Here is a 19,614-nt window from a genome sequence, read left to right on the forward strand (position 1 = left end):
TAATTTCATCCAGAACACAGCATGGTCATAAGACCTTCCAGTATATGAATCTGTGCTGGCCAAATACATCTAATTAACCTTTTAACTATGTATGTGTTACAGAGTTCTGTGTTCTGTATTGGCCTATGTGTTGTGTGGTTTTATGTTAAAAAGTGCCAGTTTGCCTTAGAGAGCCAAGGTAAAGGTGGACTACAGAGAGAGTGGGAGACAGACTGAGCATGTGCAGAAAATGATCTAAACATTTCTGGACTTGGATGATAAACCACCACTGGGTGGTGCTGTGGAGTGGAAGAAGGCCCAGAGCATGAGTGATGGTCTGGAGGACAGTTTAGAATGTTGGGATTTCAAAAAGGATGAACATTCGAAAGGCAGCCAGAAGAATCCAGTCCAAGCCAGTGGTTCCTCTCTCTGCAAGCAACACAAGAGGACAACTTTGAATTTTGTGCTCTCTCTCTCAAAGATTTTTTGGCTTCAGTTTACCCAACAAACTGAATTTTGTTTATGATCTTTGCTTCAGTTGAGATTGAAGTTTTGTGAGTCTTGTGTGTTCTGTGTCTACATTTTTCTGTGGGCTGGTTGGAAATATAACTTAGACTTTAATTACAAATGTCATATTTAGGCAGGGGAATTTATTAGTTTTACACTGTTATAGAGATTTGCATCGTAACCAGTGGGCATTGTTATAAAAGGGGGTATTTTGAATGAAAGTTTGAAGGTGAATTTTTTTGTTAATAAAGTAATTGTTCATCTTTACCCCTGTGTGATATGCCTTCTTTGTGGTTGCTGGTTTGATCTTGTAACAGTATGTCTTTGAAACATGGAAGGAAACCAGAGCTCCCAGGCAAAGCCCACACAGACATGGGGAGAACATACAAACTTCTTACAGACAGTTCCAGATTTGAACTTGGATCACTGGTGCTGTAACAGCATTGTGCTAACTGCTATGCTAATCATGCCGCCCTTCTAGAGACTCTCTGTAAGAAGTAACTGCACAACTGTTTTAAATGCTGCACCCTGATCAGGTAACCATGTCCCTTTGTTTGAGACAATTCCATCAATGAATTCATCTCATCCTCTGTCCTATAATTTACTCTCAGAATTTTGCATGGTGCATCATTTTATTCTTCCTAACTCCAAAGAATAATGATCTAATTTTTCTTAGCTGCTTAAGACAGGACAACTCTCTCATCTCAGGAATTAGCCAATTAATCTCTTTTAAATTGTCTAAAATGCTAGTAAAACATACACATTGCTCCTTTACTGTTTATGTTGTAAACATAGGACAGTTCAGCAGAGGAACAAGGCCTTTAGATAATGATGTTTGTCTGACCATGATGCCAATTCAAACTAATCCCATCTGCTTGGAAATAGTCCAAATACTTGCATCTCTGTATGCTTATTTCTCTCTTCCTGTCCTTTTAAATGTTATTATATTGGTTCCATGACTTCCCTGGCAGTGTATTTTTGATGCTTATCTTCTCTGGGGAAAAAAAAACTTGCCTTTCACTTCTTTATACTCTGCCCCTCTCACCTTAAATCTTTGCCCTTTAGTATTGGGATAAAGACTGTGACTAACTCCCCCACTAATACCTGTCAAAAGTTTGTATACATCTATGACAGGTTGCCCCACAACCTCTGACATCAAGAGAAAATATCCCAAGTTCCTCGAATTTCTCCTTATAGTGAATACTGTAATCGAGACAACATCCTAGTCAACCTCTTTTGCACCCTCTCCAAAGTATCCACATCTTTCCTGCAATGTGACAGTCAGCACTGTACACAATATTTCAAATGTTTTCTACCTAAAGTTTTATACAGCTACAGGTACAACATGATTTGCCAACTTTTCCACTCAGTGCCCTGACCATAAATAAAAATGTACCTAATGCCTTCTTCACCACCCTATTTATCTGTGTTGCCATGTTCAGGAAGCTATGTACTTGCACCTCAAGTTTCCTCTATATTTATCAATGCTACTCAGAGGCTTGCCATTTACTGCGTACCCTGTTCTGTCCTATTATAGTTTGACTTCTTGAAGTGCCATTTATTTTCCCATATTTTCAATGGATCTATATCCTGTTGTATTATTTGACACAATTCCTATCCACAATTCCAGCTCTGCCAATTTTTGTGTCCTCAGCAAACTTGTTAATCAACTCACCTCCATGTCAAAATCATTGATATATATGACAAAAGAGGCTCCATCACTGATCCCCGTGGAACATAACTAGTCACAGTCATCTTCCAGTCAAACTATTGCTCTTCCTCCACTATTCTTTCTCTGTCTTCTATGGTTAACCCATTTTTGCATTCAATCTTCCAAGTCTCCATGGACCCCATATGTCTTCATCTACTGGATCAAGCTACTATGAAGGATCTTGTCAAAAGCATTAATAAAGTCCATTTTGACAACTTCCACCATCATACCCTAAGCAATCGTCATCAGCTCTACCTCAAAGTCTTAATTAAGTTTGTAAGATACGAATTAATCCACACTAATGCATGCTGATGTCAATCCTTTCGCAGATGTGTGCAAACCCTGATAAATAAAAATCTTCTCCAATAATATCCTTATCAATGATGCAAGGCTCAATAGCCTAATGTCCTGGCTTGTCCCTACTGTCCTTCTTCAACAAAGTGTTATGAGTCCAGCAGCAATAGAAATTCACCAGGACAAATAATTACTTAAACAAAAGTTGCTTTGAATTTCCTTTAAACATAAAAACAAGATCAAACTTTAACTTATTATTATTAACTTAACCCCCCTTCTAATTTCTAAGCAGTGAGTATGCAATGTGTGTGTTCAAGTAAGTTCCTTGATTCACAGTCTCACTTCTCACTTCAAGTTCACTGGTATCAGGCAATTCTTAAACTGTGCACAGAATTTAACATTTATGATTTTTCACCAGGCTCTGGTGCTCAAAAGGTAAATGGTTACTGCTCAGGGTGGTTCTTGTTGGTTTCAGAGAGAGAATGTTTGCTTGTTGGGCACAATCAAACTGATTCTCTCCGATCAGCCACTTCATTATCTTGCTGAAGAAACTTGCCCCATCATGGGTTTTCCAAATGATAACCTCTTCCTTCAGGCTTGTTTCCCTTATTTCCAGAGAAACACTCAAGCCAGCCATTTCCACGTGAGGACTACAAGGGTTTTCAACAGGCTGAACTCAGAACTCACAACCCATCTTCAAAATGGAGTTTTCAGCAAGTCTGCCAGTTTGCCATGTTGCAGCTTCCAAAAGCTACTGCAGAGCTGACTTCTCTCTCTCTCCCTTTCTGAAAGAGAAATCCTGTTTTTTTTTCTCTCTCTCTGCTTGTAAAAACCAGAACCTCCCAAGGCTCCAAACCTAATCCTTGAAAGATCTTATCAGCACTTTGAGCCTGAACTGCTTATTTGCACCTGATTTTGAAATTCCTTCCAAATTAGTCCCATTGTCTTTTGCAAAGCCACTGATGCCTGCATGTCTGGCTTCAGCAAAGCTCTTGCATTTTAAATTCGGTGTTTTGTTACTCTGTTTGCGAAGTGACCTACATTGAACCCCCACAATCTATCTTTTTTAGACATATTTATATATAATAATATAACCTAAAACAAAAGGAATAATGTTTCAGGACTGAGAAAGGAAAGGAAAGATGGAAATATTTGAGGGAAGGGTCAATGAAAGATAAGGAGGGGTGAAGGATGGCAGAGAGATGAACCCAGGTATGCTGGATGAGGGGGAAGGGGAGGGTAAAGATGGAGAGATCTGTTGATAGGAAGAGATTTGTGCAACCACACAAGGAATGGTTGGTAGCCTAACCAGAACAGCAGAAGAGGGATACGGTGGATAAAAAAAACTATTGGAGGAACTCAGTGGGACAGGCAGCATCCATGGAGGGAAATGTACAGTTGGTTTTGCAGACTGAAACCTGTTTCAGGACTGAGACAAGAGTGGTCAGACAGGCAAAATTAAAGGGAGGAGAAGGGGTCAGCAGGTGATAGGCAGACTGAGGAGGGATAACTGCTCTTCTGTTTGACAGTATTTTAGTTTCTGTGATTGGTTAGAAGGTATGATAGCTTCTCTGAAGTTAACAGACAATTTGCAATGATGAACTTACTTTGATAGAAAAAGAGCAACAATGAACAGAAGAGCCAACAAAATGAAAAATGTCCCAAGGATAATCTGCAAAATAGGAAACATTGTTAAATTCTTGCCATGATGGATACCTAAAATATTTCATCCAAAACATAAACAAATGACAGTAGCTACGAGAAAACAATAACATGGAAAACAATAAATAACATGTGAGGAGAGGACAAAGACAACAGAAAAGCAAAAACCAGAGGACACAAATTGAAAATAATTGGTCAAAGATTTAGAGGAGAGATGGGAAAGTAACTTTCACCAATAGTTGGCTTGAGTCGGCTCCGAGTTAAGAAACATTTCAAATTTAAACTTGGAAATCTGGCTTTTAAATTCCTTAGTGATGAGAATACTTCTTATCTCTGAAGTCTTCTCCAGCTTTATCATCTTCAAGATGAATTCTTTCCTCTATTTCTGGCCTCTTGTTGTTCCTCAGGTTTAAGTACTCTATCAATGGCAGCAGCTGAAGGCACAAGTCCTTAAGCAAAATATCTTCCCAAAATCCCTATATATGTACCTCCCTCTTCCTTAAATCACAACAAATAGTTTCTGCTCATATATTTTAACGAAAACAACAATGCAACAAGGAGAATGTCAGTGGATGAGGAATTGTGTTTGTGATGGAGACTAACACAATTGCAGGTTTTGTTGCACAATATTCTGCTTAGAATCTGAAAGATTAGAGGTAGTGAAGCAGTGGAGAATATAGTTCCAAAGTGGAGCTGAGCATTGTCAGTGTATGTGTGGAAAAATTGTTTAGTTCTCAGATAACATTGCAAGGAAACAACATGCAGGTGCAAAAGCTGAAGAATGCAAAGGGATCTTAGCCAAGTGGCAGGTGAGGAAAGATAACCTTTTGTCTAGCCAGATAAAAACAGAACAAACACAAGTCCACCAGATGAATGATAATGGGTCTGGTGTTGGTAACCTGAAAAGGTTAGAGACAGGTGTGAAAGGAAAAATTAAGATTTTGCCTAATTATCTATTATATCATTCAGGATTGAACATACTAAAAAATTCTGTATTATTTGCATGATTGGTGAATCTAAATTTCTTCCATACTAATTGATCCTTCTTGCTCTAAGTTGTTAAAAATTTGCTACAACATTGTTTCTGCAGTAGCCAATTTAAATCATCTAAAGCAGTGGCTTTCAAACTTTTTCTTTCCACTCACATGCCACTTTAAGTAATTCCTATGCCATAGGTGCTCTGTGATTAGTAAGGCGCCTCGGATGCCCCGCCAAGTTCCTCAACATGGTTATCCAACTGCACAAAAACCAACAAGGTCGGGTCAGATACAGCAATGAGCTCTCCGAACCCTTCTCCATTGACAACGGCGTGAAGCAAGGCGGCGTCCTTGCACCAACCCTCTTTACTATCTTCTTCAGCATAATGCTGAAACAAGCCATGAAAGACCTCAACAATGAAGACGCTGTTTACATCCGGTATCGCACGGATGGCAGTCTCTTCAATCTGAGGCGCCTGCAAGCTCACACCAAGACACAAGAGCAACTTGCCGTGAACTACTCTTTGCAGATGATGCCGCTTTAGTCACCCATTCAGAGCCAGCTCTCCAGCGCATGATGTCCTGTTTTGCAGAAACTGCCAAAATGTTTGGCCTGGAAGTCAGCCTGAAGAAAACTGAGGTCCTCCATCAGCCAGCTCCCTACCATGACCACCAGCATCTCCACATCTCCATCGGGCACACTGAACTCAAAACGGTCAACCAGTTTACCTACCTCGGCTGCACCATTTCATCTGATGCAAGGATCAACAAAGAGATAGACAACAGACTCGCCAAGGCAAATAGCGCTTTTGGAAGACTACACAAAATAGTCTGGAAAAACAACCACCTGAAGAAACAAACAAAGATCAGCGTGTACAGAGCCATTGTCATACCCACGCTCTTGTTCAGCTCCGAATCATGGGTCCTCTACAGGCATCACCTACAGCTCCTAGAACGCTTCCATCAGCGCTGTCTCCGCTCCATCCTCAACATTAATTTGAATGACTTCATCACCAACATCGAAGTACTCGAGCTGGCAGAGTCCGCAAGCATCGAATCCATGCTGCTGAAGACCCAACTGCACTGGGTGGGTCAGGTCTCCAGAAAGGAGGACCATCTCCTTCCTAAGATCGTGTTCTATGGGGAGCTCTCCACTGGCCACCGAGACAGAGGTGCACCAAAGAAGAGGTACAAGGACTGCTTAAAGAAATCTCTTGGTGCCTGCCACATTGACCACCGCCAGTGGGCTGATCTCGCCTCCAACCGTGCATCTTGGCGCCTCACAGTTCGGCGGGCAGCAACCTCCTTTGAAGAAGACCGCAGAGCCCACCTCACTGACAAAAGACAAAGGAGGAAAAACCCAACACCCAACCCCAACCAACCAATTTTCCCTGCAACCGCTGCAAACCGCTGTCCCGCATCGGACTTGTCAGTCACCAACGAGCCTGCAGCAGACGTGGACATACCCCTCCATAAATCTTCATCCGCGAAGCCAAGCCAAAGAAAGAAAAGAATTAAGGTGGTACATGAATGGGAAAGGAAGGTGAAAACCATTATTCTAGACCCAATTGTTACTGAAACATTTTGCTTGAGAGAAATTGTCACTGGCCCATGTCCTTTGGAGTTATGAAACCATCCACATAATGAGTCAATTAGGTGCAATTAAAACAGTGGTTTTCAAACTTTTTTCTTTCCACCCATATATCATCTTAAGCAATCCCTTACTAATCACAGAGCACCTACGGCATAGGGATTACTTAAGGTGGTATTTGAGTGGAAAGAAAAAGTTTGAAAACCACTGATCTAAAGTTTCAGAATACAGTGCACTATGAATAGGTAATTGGCAGGGATGGGAGAGAAGGTGAGTCAGTTGCATGAAAATTGTTCTAAAAATATTACTACACATCTGAAACTAGTATCCTATGCATGAATATACACTAAACTGCCAACCCATAAAGTTTGGAGTTTAGGAAGAGTTCTTCAAGTTTTCAACTTTGGAATCAATATTGAATATTTTTGCAGTCTTTTACATATTTACATTTTCTGTCTCGATATTAGAACACACTTCCCCTTCATACCTTTGCTGGTGGTACTCTTATCTGATAAAGTGGATAGCTGGGAGAAATACATGACAGGAAATTAAACATAATTAGAACGACCGCCAGGAGAGATTGAGGGGAGATTGCTGTGAAATAAGGTGAATGGATGACATCAAGTTAACAAAATCACATTAGAACACGGCATGACAAATTCAGTTAGATATTTTTAAAAAATTGATACTCTTAGAAATATTTGCCGATTGCATGAGAATTCCAGGTGCATAAATAACATATGAATGAGTGGATAGTACTTTATCGTCAACATGTACAAACAGTAAGTAATCTGGGTACAATGGAAGCAATACTATTAGCACTTGCACAGTAAATACATTCAGTGGTAAATATAGCTTTCATAAACCTTTCAGCAACACAAGACAAATCTCTACAGCATTCTCAGGTGGTAAGTATCTTTTAATCACCAACGTGACACAGCATGCAAGCAGTGACGTCAGAGAGGCTTCCCTGGTTGGCCATTTCGCTCTTCACACCGCAGGGAGAGGATGGTCTGGGTAAATTTCCCATTTCAAATTCCCGGGTCAACTTTTTCACTCCGCAGGTTCACGGGAGGGTTTCCATAAATATTTCTGGGGAATCTCCATTTTACAAAGCAGTGAGAAAAGGCCTATTGTCTTGTGGCTCTTTATCTTTGGTGAGGAAGGAGGGAAGAACACATTTATGGATTATTTATTTCAGCATGGTAGATGGTATTGTAACATTCAGAAATTGCAACAGTGTCCTGAGTTAATTCTGAGGCTCACAGTCTGGATCAAATGTATAAAACATTTCAGATCTAATGTATGCACCTTCAGAGGTCGTAGAGCACAACAAAATTTCAACCAGTAACTTTTCTCAGCTGTTTCCAGGTGCCTGCCTCTTCTTCTAAGTGTTCGCAACTTCTCCTCAAGTTTCTGTAAAGCTCTTCGGTCTCCGGTGGACAGAGGGCGGCCATCCTTGCACTGCTGACGAATTCAAAGACATACACATGAAAGATCAATTAACTATTTTCTCTGATCCAATCCTGCATTGTCGTCTCAAGCTTTATCAAGTGATAGGTAAACTGCTTTGTCAATGGAAGTTAATTCAGCTTTATTAAAGATTAATTAAAGTTCCTTGGGTCTTGATTTGGAAAAATAAATCAGATGGCCTCCTCAAAAACAGGGAAATATTTTCTGAGCAGCCACAATGTACCTGCATAATTAGACCTTTGTTAGTGGGCTGAGAGAATTCTTTAAAAATTGGATTAATCTTTTCTAGAATTCAGATAAATTAAGGTGATTGTATCAATGCAGAAAAATAGTTGCCAATCCACAATGGCCACATCATTTTATGAATAAAGCTGACAAATATTATTACACATCATGGGATACTCTCCTTTACATAAGAAATATCAGGTGCTGGACTTTTCCCCCCCTTCAGTCTGCACTACCATTCAAATGGTCAGGCTGATATTTTTCCTCAGTGCTACTTTGCTGCACGAGAACCATGTCTGATGATGATTGCCTTCATATTTGGAAAATATGTCCATCTACCTTGAGTACACTCAGATGGACAGAGAATTACAAAAGTTTTTGACCCTCTGAGTGAAATCACTCCTGAACATTTGTTTTTGACATTCTGCACCCAGTTCTGTTTACTCCACCAAGGGAAAACAAAATTTGCAAATACCTTTTTAAACCAAAAAGTAATTCCATATAACATATATAACCATATAACAATTACAGTATGGAAATTAGCCATATTGACCCCTCTGGTCCGCACTGATTTAAGTGAACTCCTCTCATACCACCTTCTTGCTCCCTGCCCATAACCCTCCAACCCCCTCACATCCATGTACTCTTCCAACCTCCTCTTAAATGACAAAAATGACCTGCTGCAACCACCTCTTCCAGAAGGTCATTCCACTCAGCCACCACTCTCTGAGTGAAGAAGCTTTCTTTTACGTTACTTCTAAAGTTTAGCCCCCTAACCCTTAAATTATGGCCCCTCATTCCAATCTCTCCTACCCTCAAGGGAAAGAGCCTATTCATATCTATTGCCCTCATAATTTTATATACTTCTATTAGATTTCCCCGCTCAACCTTCTATTCTCCAATGAATAAAGACCCAGTCTATTCAATCTTTCTCCTTATTCCAGATACTTCAAGCCAGGCAACATTCTAGTAATCTTCTCTGCACCCTCTCTACCTTATTGATATCCTTCCTATAATTTGGAGACTAGAATTGCACACAATATTCCAAACTTGCCCTCACCAATGCCTTGAACAGCCTCAACATCACCTCCCAGCTCCTATATTCTATCCTATGATTTATAAAGGCCAGCATACCAAACACCTTCTTCACCACCCTATCTACATAAGAATCCACTTTCAAAGAACGATGAACCATAATCCTAAATTCCCTACACTGCATATGTCCTATTTTGATTATTCTTCCCAAAATGAAGCACTTCACACTTATCTACATTAAACTCCATCTGCCACCTTTCATCCCACTCTTCTAAACAGGCCAAATCCTTCTGCAGTCCCCAAAAACTATCCTCACTATCCACAACTCCCCCTATTTTTGTATCGTCCATATATTTACTCGCCCAATTTACCACTCCATCATCCAAATCATTAATGTAAATGGCGAACAACAAGGGACCCAACACCGACCCCTGAGGCACATCGCTAGTCACTGGCCTCTATCCTGACAGACAGTTGTCCGTCATGACTCTCTGGTACCTATCTTCGAGCCACCATTGAACCCATCTGTCTATCTCAACATTAATCCCTAATGCTTGAAACTTCCTCATCAACCTTCACGAAAGCCCTACTGAAATCCAAATAGACTACATCTACTGCTCTACCTTCATCAACCTTTTCAAACATGACCTTCGCCTCACAAACCCATTGTTGGGTGTCCCTGATCAATCCCTGCCCCTCTAGATACTTATACATATTAACTCTAAGAATACTTTCCATTAGTTTACCCACTTACTTGCCGATAATTGCTGGGCCTACACCTGGAGCCCTTTTTAAACAGAGGAACCACATTTGAAACACTCCAATCCCTCGGCACCACACCTTCTTCCAGTGATTGTTAAAAAATCACTGTCAGAGCCTCCGCTATTTCCTCCCTGACTTCCTTCAAGGTCCTCGGGAAAATCCCGTCGGGACCTGGAGACTCATCCACCTTTATATAACTCAGAAGTTCCAACACCCCCTCTTTCCTAATCCCTATGCTTTCCATAATTACCCCTTTTGACTCACTTATCCTACACAATTCCATATCCTTTTCCTTAGTGAATACCGACGAGAAGAATTCATTCAATATCTTCCCCATCTAATTTGTCTCCTCACACATTCGTCTGCTTCAATTCTCTAAAGGACCAATTCTATCCTTCACTTTCCTTTTGCTATTTACATATTTGTAAAAACCCTTCGAATGTACTTTCACCCTAATCGCTATAGCCACCTCGTACCTTCTTTTCGCAATCCTAATTTCCTTATTAATCTACTTCCTACAATTTATGTATCTTTCAAGCATCTCGTCCATACCTTGCTTCCTGTATTTAATGTACGCCTCCCTTTTATCTCGAACCAACTTCCTAATCTCTCTTGAAAACCACGGTTCTCTTGAACACCTGGCCCTGCCTTTTACCCTAACAGGAAAAAAGATTCTGCACCCTCAAAATCTCACCTTTAAATGCCCTCCAATTCTTCTCTACCCCCTTCCCAAAAAAACAAATCAGCCCAAACCACTCCCTGCAAATCCCTTCTCATTTCATCAAATCTGGCTCTCCCCCACTCAAAGACCTTCATCATTGGACCAGACCAATCTCTTTCCATAATTATGTTAAAACTAATGGATCCATGATCACTGGATCTGAAGTGCTCCCCAATACACACCTCCGTCACCTGCCCTATTTCATTCCCCAACAGTAGGTCCAACACTGCCCCCTCTCTAGTGGGCACCGCAATTTATTGCTGCAAAAAAATATCCTGAACTCATTTTACAAATTCTATGCCATGCAGCCCTTTCACTGGCTGCGTCTCCCAATCTATATTACAAAAGTTAAAATCCCCAACTAACACAACTCTTTGCTTATTGCACATCTCAGCTATTTCCTCACACATTTATTCCTCTAGTTTTCGCTCCCCACTAGGTGGTCTGTAATACACCCCTATAATTGTAACCTCACCTTTTCTATTTTTTAATTCCACCCACACCGCCTCCCTTGATGAGCCCACCAATCTATCATGCCTCAGCACCGCTGTAATATTTTCCCTGACAAGTAATGCCACACCTCTCCCCCCTTGCCCCTCCAATTCTATCACACCTAAAGCAGCGAAATACCGGAATATTTAACTGCCAGTCATTTCCCTCCTGCAACCACATCTCACTAATCACCACCACGTCATACTGCCAAGTGCCTATGCACACCTTCAGCTCATCCACCTTCCTTACAATACTCCTAGCATTGAAGTAAATGCATTTCAGAGATTGCCCACATCTTACCTTCTGCCTATCCCCCTCTTTTCTGTCCACACTTCTGTTTGTTTCCATCATCCCCCTCCATCATAACACCGATCCCATTCCTCCTTAATCAACTGCCTTTCCACCCCTAAATTTTGTCTACAAGCCTTTTCTCTTTGCTGACAAAACCTCTCTCTGCTGTCCTCACTCACATGGACCCCTTCCCCCAACCATACTAGTTTAGTTTAGTTTAGTTCATATCATTCAATTAAAATATCTTTCATTCTTCTAAATATACATCTTGTTGGTGATTTCCCTCAATCCAAGGCAAATCTCCTCCCTCAATCCAAGGCAAAACTCCTCCCTCATAGGGATAAATGTGGTGCACTGGTTTCGCTCCCTTTATCACAAATTCATCCTTCATTATGTAGGGCTACCAAATCTAGACATATTTATACATAATAAACACATTTCAAAGTACAAACTCAGCATCATTTTAGAAGAGGTAAAGACATCTATACTCAAACCCTCTAGTATTAAGGGTCAAAATAACCTTTATTTTCTGAATTGCTTGCAATGTCCACATTTTAACTGTCTGTGATTTATGTATCAGGACACTCAAATTCCTCTGAATGCCTTTCAATCTCTCTCCATCAAATAATACTGGATTTTTTTTCACATCATTGTCAATCTGACATGCTGATTCACAGACTGTGTGTACAACTCTCCCCCATCAATAGCCTCTCTCCATCCTTCTTCCAACTCACTTTACCATTTGACACATAGTTTTGTATCATCAATTACGAACATTTGTTACTTTTACTATGTCACAATTTAAGTTCTTGTCCGAAGATATTTCCTGTACTCTGTATTTGAATTAGAGAATGTCAAGATTATAAAATGAACTGCTGGGATGGACGATGGTTACAAATAAACAGCAAGTATTTATTCAATGAATTAGACCGGTGGATGGAGTTGGGGAAGAAAGGTTGGGGGGGGGGGGAGAGGTGAAAGGAGGAGGGGAGAAGGGGGCAGGGAAGGGGAGAGGTGAGAAAGGGGAATGTGGGGGAGGGGGTGGGGAAGGGAGGGCGTTCTGATAGGAGGTTATCAATCCAAAACATTATTTCTCTTACTGCAGATCATGCCTGCTTACTGAATATTTTTAACATTTACTCTTTTCATTTTAGACCAATCAATTTTTAGCTAATTATTTGTTGAAAAACAGCTAAAAGGTCTTGTATTTGATATTTAAAATTTTAACCTTTGATTTAATCTTTTCCATTTGCTGCTCCACTTCTTCAAGGTCCTCAGTATTTTCCAATCGTTCATACATCAGGTTTCTTGTTCCTCTTATCAGGTTTAGTGGCAAAGCAGACATACCATAAGCCTGAAAAAGAAGCAAAGAATGAGTACATAAAAGAGGAACACAAAGAACGTTACTGCCAACTCAATTGAAAATGCTTTCATAAATAAATTTAATGTTAATATAATTTGAAAGGACCCACCTATGGAGGTAATTCATTTGATTAATGAAGTGTAACAGCACCAGTACAGAAATTAATTATCCAGAGCAGTGCAGTATGACTTTCTTTCCACTTAGTAAACCATTTCAAATCATGATATAACCATATAACCATTTACGGAGCGGAAACAGGCCATGTTGGCCTTTCGAGTCCGCACCGGTTCACTGATTTTGTGCGTCCTCTTCATGATTGAGTTATGAACACCACAGAGTATTCTTTATACTTGCTCTTATTGTTATCGACAGATTAAAGGTACTTGGAATAATCACAAGGAGATAATTTTGCACGATTAAAGAGTATAGCACTAAACTGGTTCTTATAGGAAGCCTTAAGTAGCTTGAAGACTTTAGCACGAGTTCAAAATAAAGTTTTCATTCTTATAGGTCTAAAATTGCTTAAGTGTGGAGACATTTCGTAAAAGTATCCATAATTAGCCACTTTACAAAAACACCTGATATTTGTATGCACTAGAACATAGTTCTCATTCCAGTAAAAACACTGAAATGCTGGAGGATCTCAACTGGTCTATTCAGCAACTATAGGAGACAAAGATAGATTACCAACATTTCGGGCCTGAGCCCTTGGTCAAGGAAAAAAAAACAGAAAAGGCAGAAGCACAATATATCAGAAAGTATCAGAATTCAAACAATGGGGGAGGAATCAGACCGACAAAAGGTGTTAATTGGATGTGAAAAGGAACAGCTAGAATTTATCATGTCTATGTGAAAGGAAACAGGGAATGGAGAGATGACGAGGGAAGCAAAGGGGTGGGGATGGGGGTTTCACGAAAGCCAGAGAAGTTGATATTAATGCCTTCTGGTTGGAAGGTGCTCAGTGTTAAGATGTGGTTTTGTTCCTGCAATTTACAGGTGGTCTCAGTCTGGCAGAACATGAGACCATGGACAGACATGTCCGCAAGGGAATGGGATGGAGAATTGAAATGGGTGGCCACTGGAGATCCACGCTATTGCAGCAGAGATGAGGTGCTCAACAAAGTGATCTCCAAGTCTGCGTCTAGTCTCTCGAATGTAGAGGAGACCAAAGCAGGAGCACCGGATGCATTAGATGATCCCTGCAGATTCCAAAGTGGTCATTTTCAAGGACTGTTTGGGGCCCTGAATGGTGCAGAGGGAGGAGGTGTGGTGCAGTGGAGCATCTGCTGCAGTCACAGGGGTAGGTCCCTAGGGGACAGTTGGTGGGGAGGGAGAAGTGGACAAGGGAGTCATGGAGGGAGCGGTCCCTGCAGAAGGCAGAGAGGGAGGAGAGGGGAATCTGTGTCTAGTGGTGGGATCATGTAGTAGATGGAAGAAATGGTGGAGGAGGATGTGTTGAATGTGGAGGCTGGTAGGGTGGTAGGTGAGGACAAGAGGAATCCTGTCACAAGGGGGTGGAGGGGGCCAGGGTAGATGTACAGGTAATGGAGGATATGCTAGTGAGTGCTAAGGAAAGCCATGTTGTTTGAAGAAGGAGTATACCTCTGATGATCTGGCATGGAAGTCCTCATCCTGGGTGCAGATGTGACAGAGATGGAAGAATTAAGACAATGGAATCCTTTCAGGGATCCCATCCTGGGTTGGAAGGGGTGTAGTCAAGGTAGCTGTGGGAGTTTGTGGGTTTATAGATGTCTGTTGAGAGTTTGTCTCCTGAGATGGAGACAGATAGATTGAGGAAAAGGAGAGTGTTGCAAGAGATGACCCAGTGAATTTGGGGTTAGGGTGAAGTTGGCAGCAAAGTGGATGAAGTCAACGAGCTGATCATGGGTACACGAGGCAGCACCAAAATAGTCATTGATGTTATGGTGGAAGAGGTGAGGGGCCTTGTCTGTATAGGCTTGTAGCACAGATTGCTCCAGTTAGTCAACAAAAAGGTAGGCATAGCTGGGGCCCATGGCTACCCCTTTAACTTGGAGAAAGTGCCATGAGTCAGCAATAGTTCCCATTCCAAACACAACCTCTGTCTATGTCATGCAATTTTATTCAATTAGAGTGGTAGCCAGAACCAGTCCCCCACATTGAACCCATTTTATCCATCTTAACAATACCTTGCTGGGTTAAACACCAATTTTTAAAGTACTAATCTCTTTGTTCAAATATTAAATTACTAACAATTCTCAAAATTACTTACATATACTACACTGGACGTAGATTTAATGGAAACCTCTTTCTTAACTAACATAATCTCCCAAATCTCCTTGTGTCATAAAATACCCAACACATTGTTCCTTAGCCATTCAGAAATTTGGCTCAAATGTTGCACAGGATTTGACCATTCTGTTGAATCAAGAGAACGATGGATCTTCCTCTCTATTTTCCTGCATTTCTGCTTCAGCACGTTCAAAAATAATTAGAGAATAAAAAGTAGTGACCTCCTGGAAAATAGAACTCTTCAATAGAGCCTTGGTCTCCTCACTCATATCAATCTGTTTTATACCAAATACAGATGGGCAGTCAGAACATTAAAATAGCATACACTTGATATATCATGCACTATACATTATGCACTTCCACTAACATACAAATTCAAATATTGTATATAAATTAACTTCTGTACAAAATTCACATTTTGAACCTAAATGGAGAATTATGTGATCTTAGATTGCAGAATTTATTGGTCTTTGGTCAATTCATGTCAGTGGAAATAATACTGGTCAAAAAATATACATAGGTGACACCAGAGAAACTTTCTAAACTCTCATTCAATGAACTTCAAACCATGGCTGCATTAATTTATTAGCAATACCTGGCAGAATTTCAAGATGTTCACAAAATTACTAAATATCTGGCTAATTGGTCATTTTAACACAAAAAGGTCTGGAAAATGAAATAGCTGTTTATGAATCCTAATGGAAATAGATTTTAAATAATGAAACAAATCCAAAATCTAAATACAAGTGAAAGAAATGCAATCAACTTTATTGATCTCTGTATAGAATACAGCATAATAAGCTATTAATGGATCCATTAATACAAACTGATCAAGGTATAGATTTTTACAGGTCGGACATTTTATTGCTCCCCCCCCCCGCCCCCCCCCAAGAACTAAATCATTGCAGAGGCAGCAAACACCTCCTTCCATGACACAATATTTGAAAAGCATGGTTTCTGAGAACAATAAAAGGTACAACTTATGTTCTTCTTGTTTGTACATTTTGGATTAAGCATGGAATCAGAAAAGGTCAGCAAAAACAAAAAATCCAGTCTCCAAAGGGAGACCACTCATTTTCCATATGGACACTATCTTTTCTCTTCAGAAAGGGATGAGAATGCTCTACGTTCTCTGCACATTAAGCAGCTTGAGCTTTTTTCATCAAATAAGAATTCCATTGGATCATCTCTGAAATTATACTCAGTTTCGAACCAGCAGCATTCTACAACATTTTAAGCAACATCAGATCACAAGATATAGGAGCAGAAATAGACCCAGTGGCTAATCGAGTCTGCTCCACCATTCTAATCATGAGCTGATCCATCCACCCACTCAGATCATCTTCCCATAATCCTTGATGCCCTGACTAATCAAATAACCTTTCAATCTCCATCTTAAATACACCCAACAGCCTTGTTTTCACAGCTACCTGCAGTTACATTCTGCAGACTCATGATCCTCTGACTAAAGAAAAAATGTTCACATCTCTGTTTTAAATTGATGGCCTTTTATGCCCTCTTGTCCAAGAATCCCCTACTACAAGAAATATATTTGCCACATTTACTCTGTCCAGGCTTTTCAGCATTCAGAATGCCTTTGTGAGATCTTCTTCACCTTTCTGTACTCCAAGTACAGTCCTTGAACTAACAACTGCTCCTCATATGTTAACCCTTTCGTTCCTGGAATCATTCAAGTAAATTTTCTCTGAACCCTCTCCAATGCCAGCACATTTTTCTCAAATAAGGTGCCCAAAACAGTTCACAGTATTCTAAGTGTGGTTTCACCAGTGCTCATAAAGTCTCAACATTACATCCTTCCTCTTGCATGCTATTCCTCTGGAAATGAATGATGACATTGCATTCACCTTCTTCACCACCGACTCAACCTGGAGGTCAACCTTTAGGGTATCCTGCATGAGGACTCCCAAGTCCCTTTGCACTTCTGAATTTTGAATTTTCTCCCCATCTGAATAATAGTCCTCCCGTCTATTTTTTCTACAAAAATGCAAGACTGTACACTTTCCAATATTGTATTTCATCTGCCATGCCTTTGCCCGTTTTAGCCAAGTCTCTCTTCAGCTTTTCAGAATCCTCAGCAACACTTCCCCTCCCACCTATTTTGGTATCTTCTGCAAATTTAGACATAAAGCCATCTATTCCAAATAATTTTATATACAACACAAAAAGAAGCGCCCCAACACACACCCCTGCAGAACACTGCTGTTAACTGGTAGTCAATCAGAATAGGATGCCTTTATTCCTTTTCTCAGTTTCCTGCCCATCAACTGATGCTCTACCCATGCTAGTATCCTTCCTATAATTGCATGGGCTCTCATCTTGTTCAGCAGCGTTATGTCAGAATGTGAAAAAAAAATCAGTAGAGTTGGAATTGAGAGACATCAATCATGATTGATGGTTAATATTTGGTACATTGAACTGTCAAAACAAAGTGAAAGAAATAATTTTTTTAATTATTAATTCATTTTTCTCAGTTCAGAAATTTGTTTGAAAAGTATTTATTTTAGAAAGGCCCACAGTAACTGTAATGATGTAATGGGGGGGGGGGGGGCGGGTATATTATACTGACTGCTTGCTATTGGCTATGGCTGTAGAGATACTCTACCCTACTAGTAAAACAGATGGAGATGCTTTCCCACTGGCCAGGTTAGTGTTGGTTATCGTCTGTTAATAAAATCCCAGTATTAGTATAACATTTGTCTGGTCCAAGTCTATGGCATATCAATTTTATTAACAGACTATCAATCATGGATACCTCCCTGAAACCTGGAAGACTTGAGATAGATCAAGATGCCACCCGAGCTGGAGAAATTTTTCACCACATGCAAAAGAACAATGTTGTGCAAGACGCAGCGAAAATGGACCATCTTGTAGCTCTCCTCGGAAAAGTACCCCACTACGTGGTTAGGGAGACAGCTGTCTACCAGAATGCATTGAACCTCCTCAGAACCTATTATGATATGCCACAAAACACTTTGTTCACAAGAGATCAACTTCACACTCGAAGACAACAAGCTGGAGAGAGCAAGGATGCTTTTGCGCTCACCTAGAAGGGCTATCCAGAGCCTGTGCCTTGTGCTGCTGTTACGGACAAAGCCCACCGAGAATCTTTGATGCTGGATGCATTCATAAGTGGATTGGAGTCAGGGTACATCAGGCAACATTACTGGAGACCCCGGGCCTAACCTTTAATGCTCTCTACAACAAGCAAAGACCCTTAGGCTGCACTACAAAGTGCTAAAGCCCTCAAGAAAGAAAGAGGTGCTGAAGCAACACCCCCAAGGCCTGCCCACAGCAATGATCCACTGCTGAGCGCCGCTAAACTGCAGCATAAAAGCCGCTATAGAAGATGCTACTTCTGCAATTTGGCACTGCTGTTCATTTCATTCTCAGTGCCCCGCACGGCAAGTCAATTGTGCCAACTGTGGAAAATGAGGGTACTGGGCCAGAGCCTGCTGAGCGAGATAGTCCTCACCTAACTCACTCCGTGAGTTGAAGAGTAAGAAGACAAAGAAGAAGCGCTACTAATAAGCAGGGCACCATCGCAAGACTGCTGTGTTGATTTGGAGAGCCAACGATTCATCTAGTCTTCTTCCTCTTCTCCTTGTTCTAAAATTTAAGTGGAACTGCCAGTGACGTGGCGAACTCCGGGGAGTCCCTGTTCTGGCGTCGGTTACGATAAATCAAGATGAACCCCACGGCCTGAACCATTCCACGATGAAGGTGGAGGTAAATAGGGGGCTATTGACTGTTCAATTCGGGCAGCACTGAGAGCTATATTCACCCTACGACTGCTAACGCCCTGAATCTTACCTTGTATCTGTCTAAGTGCAAAATTTCTATGGTTTGTTCTGGACTAAAACAAGACATTACAAGTTGCTGTAAAATAACCCTGAAGGTACAGGGAAATGAATATAAAGATTTCAAATTGCACGTGCTCCCCAGTCTGTACCCTCCGATGATTTTATGATTAGATTTCCAGTGCCAAATGAAAAGTATCATTGGTGTTTAACAGCCCATTATCATCGATCACAGTACCCCAAGAGGCTGTTTGCGGGTTATCAACTCTAAAGATTAAACATCCACATCTTTTTACCAATCTAACCCCGGATTGTAAGCCAAAAGCAAAAGAGTAGGCGCTATAGCAAAGAGGACAGACTCTTTATTAAGGCCGAGGTTAGACATTTACTGAAAGAAAAAATCATCGAACTCAGTACAAGTCCTTGGTGTACAACAAGCTGT

The 19,614-nt window shown here is 40.8% G+C and overlaps 1 protein-coding gene across 2 annotated transcripts in view; it reads right to left on the minus strand.

The window, feature by feature from the left end:
• Window positions 1–19,614, minus strand: part of lmbrd1 (LMBR1 domain containing 1) — a 296,648-nt gene that overhangs the window by 75,949 nt on the left and 201,085 nt on the right. The window contains exons 8-10 of one of the 2 annotated variants that reach the window (XM_069886140.1): window positions 12,949–13,074; window positions 8,033–8,188; window positions 4,099–4,163 (exon numbers count right to left, since the gene is read on the minus strand). In XM_069886140.1, coding sequence (XP_069742241.1) covers window positions 4,099–4,163; window positions 8,033–8,188; window positions 12,949–13,074 — 347 coding nt within the window. The remainder of the gene's footprint in view (window positions 1–4,098; window positions 4,164–8,032; window positions 8,189–12,948; window positions 13,075–19,614) is intronic. The other variant, XM_069886141.1, reaches the window with a different exon arrangement.

This window comes from Narcine bancroftii, chromosome 6 (assembly GCF_036971445.1).
Source record: "Narcine bancroftii isolate sNarBan1 chromosome 6, sNarBan1.hap1, whole genome shotgun sequence".
Classification (NCBI taxonomy): Eukaryota; Metazoa; Chordata; class Chondrichthyes; order Torpediniformes; family Narcinidae; genus Narcine; species Narcine bancroftii.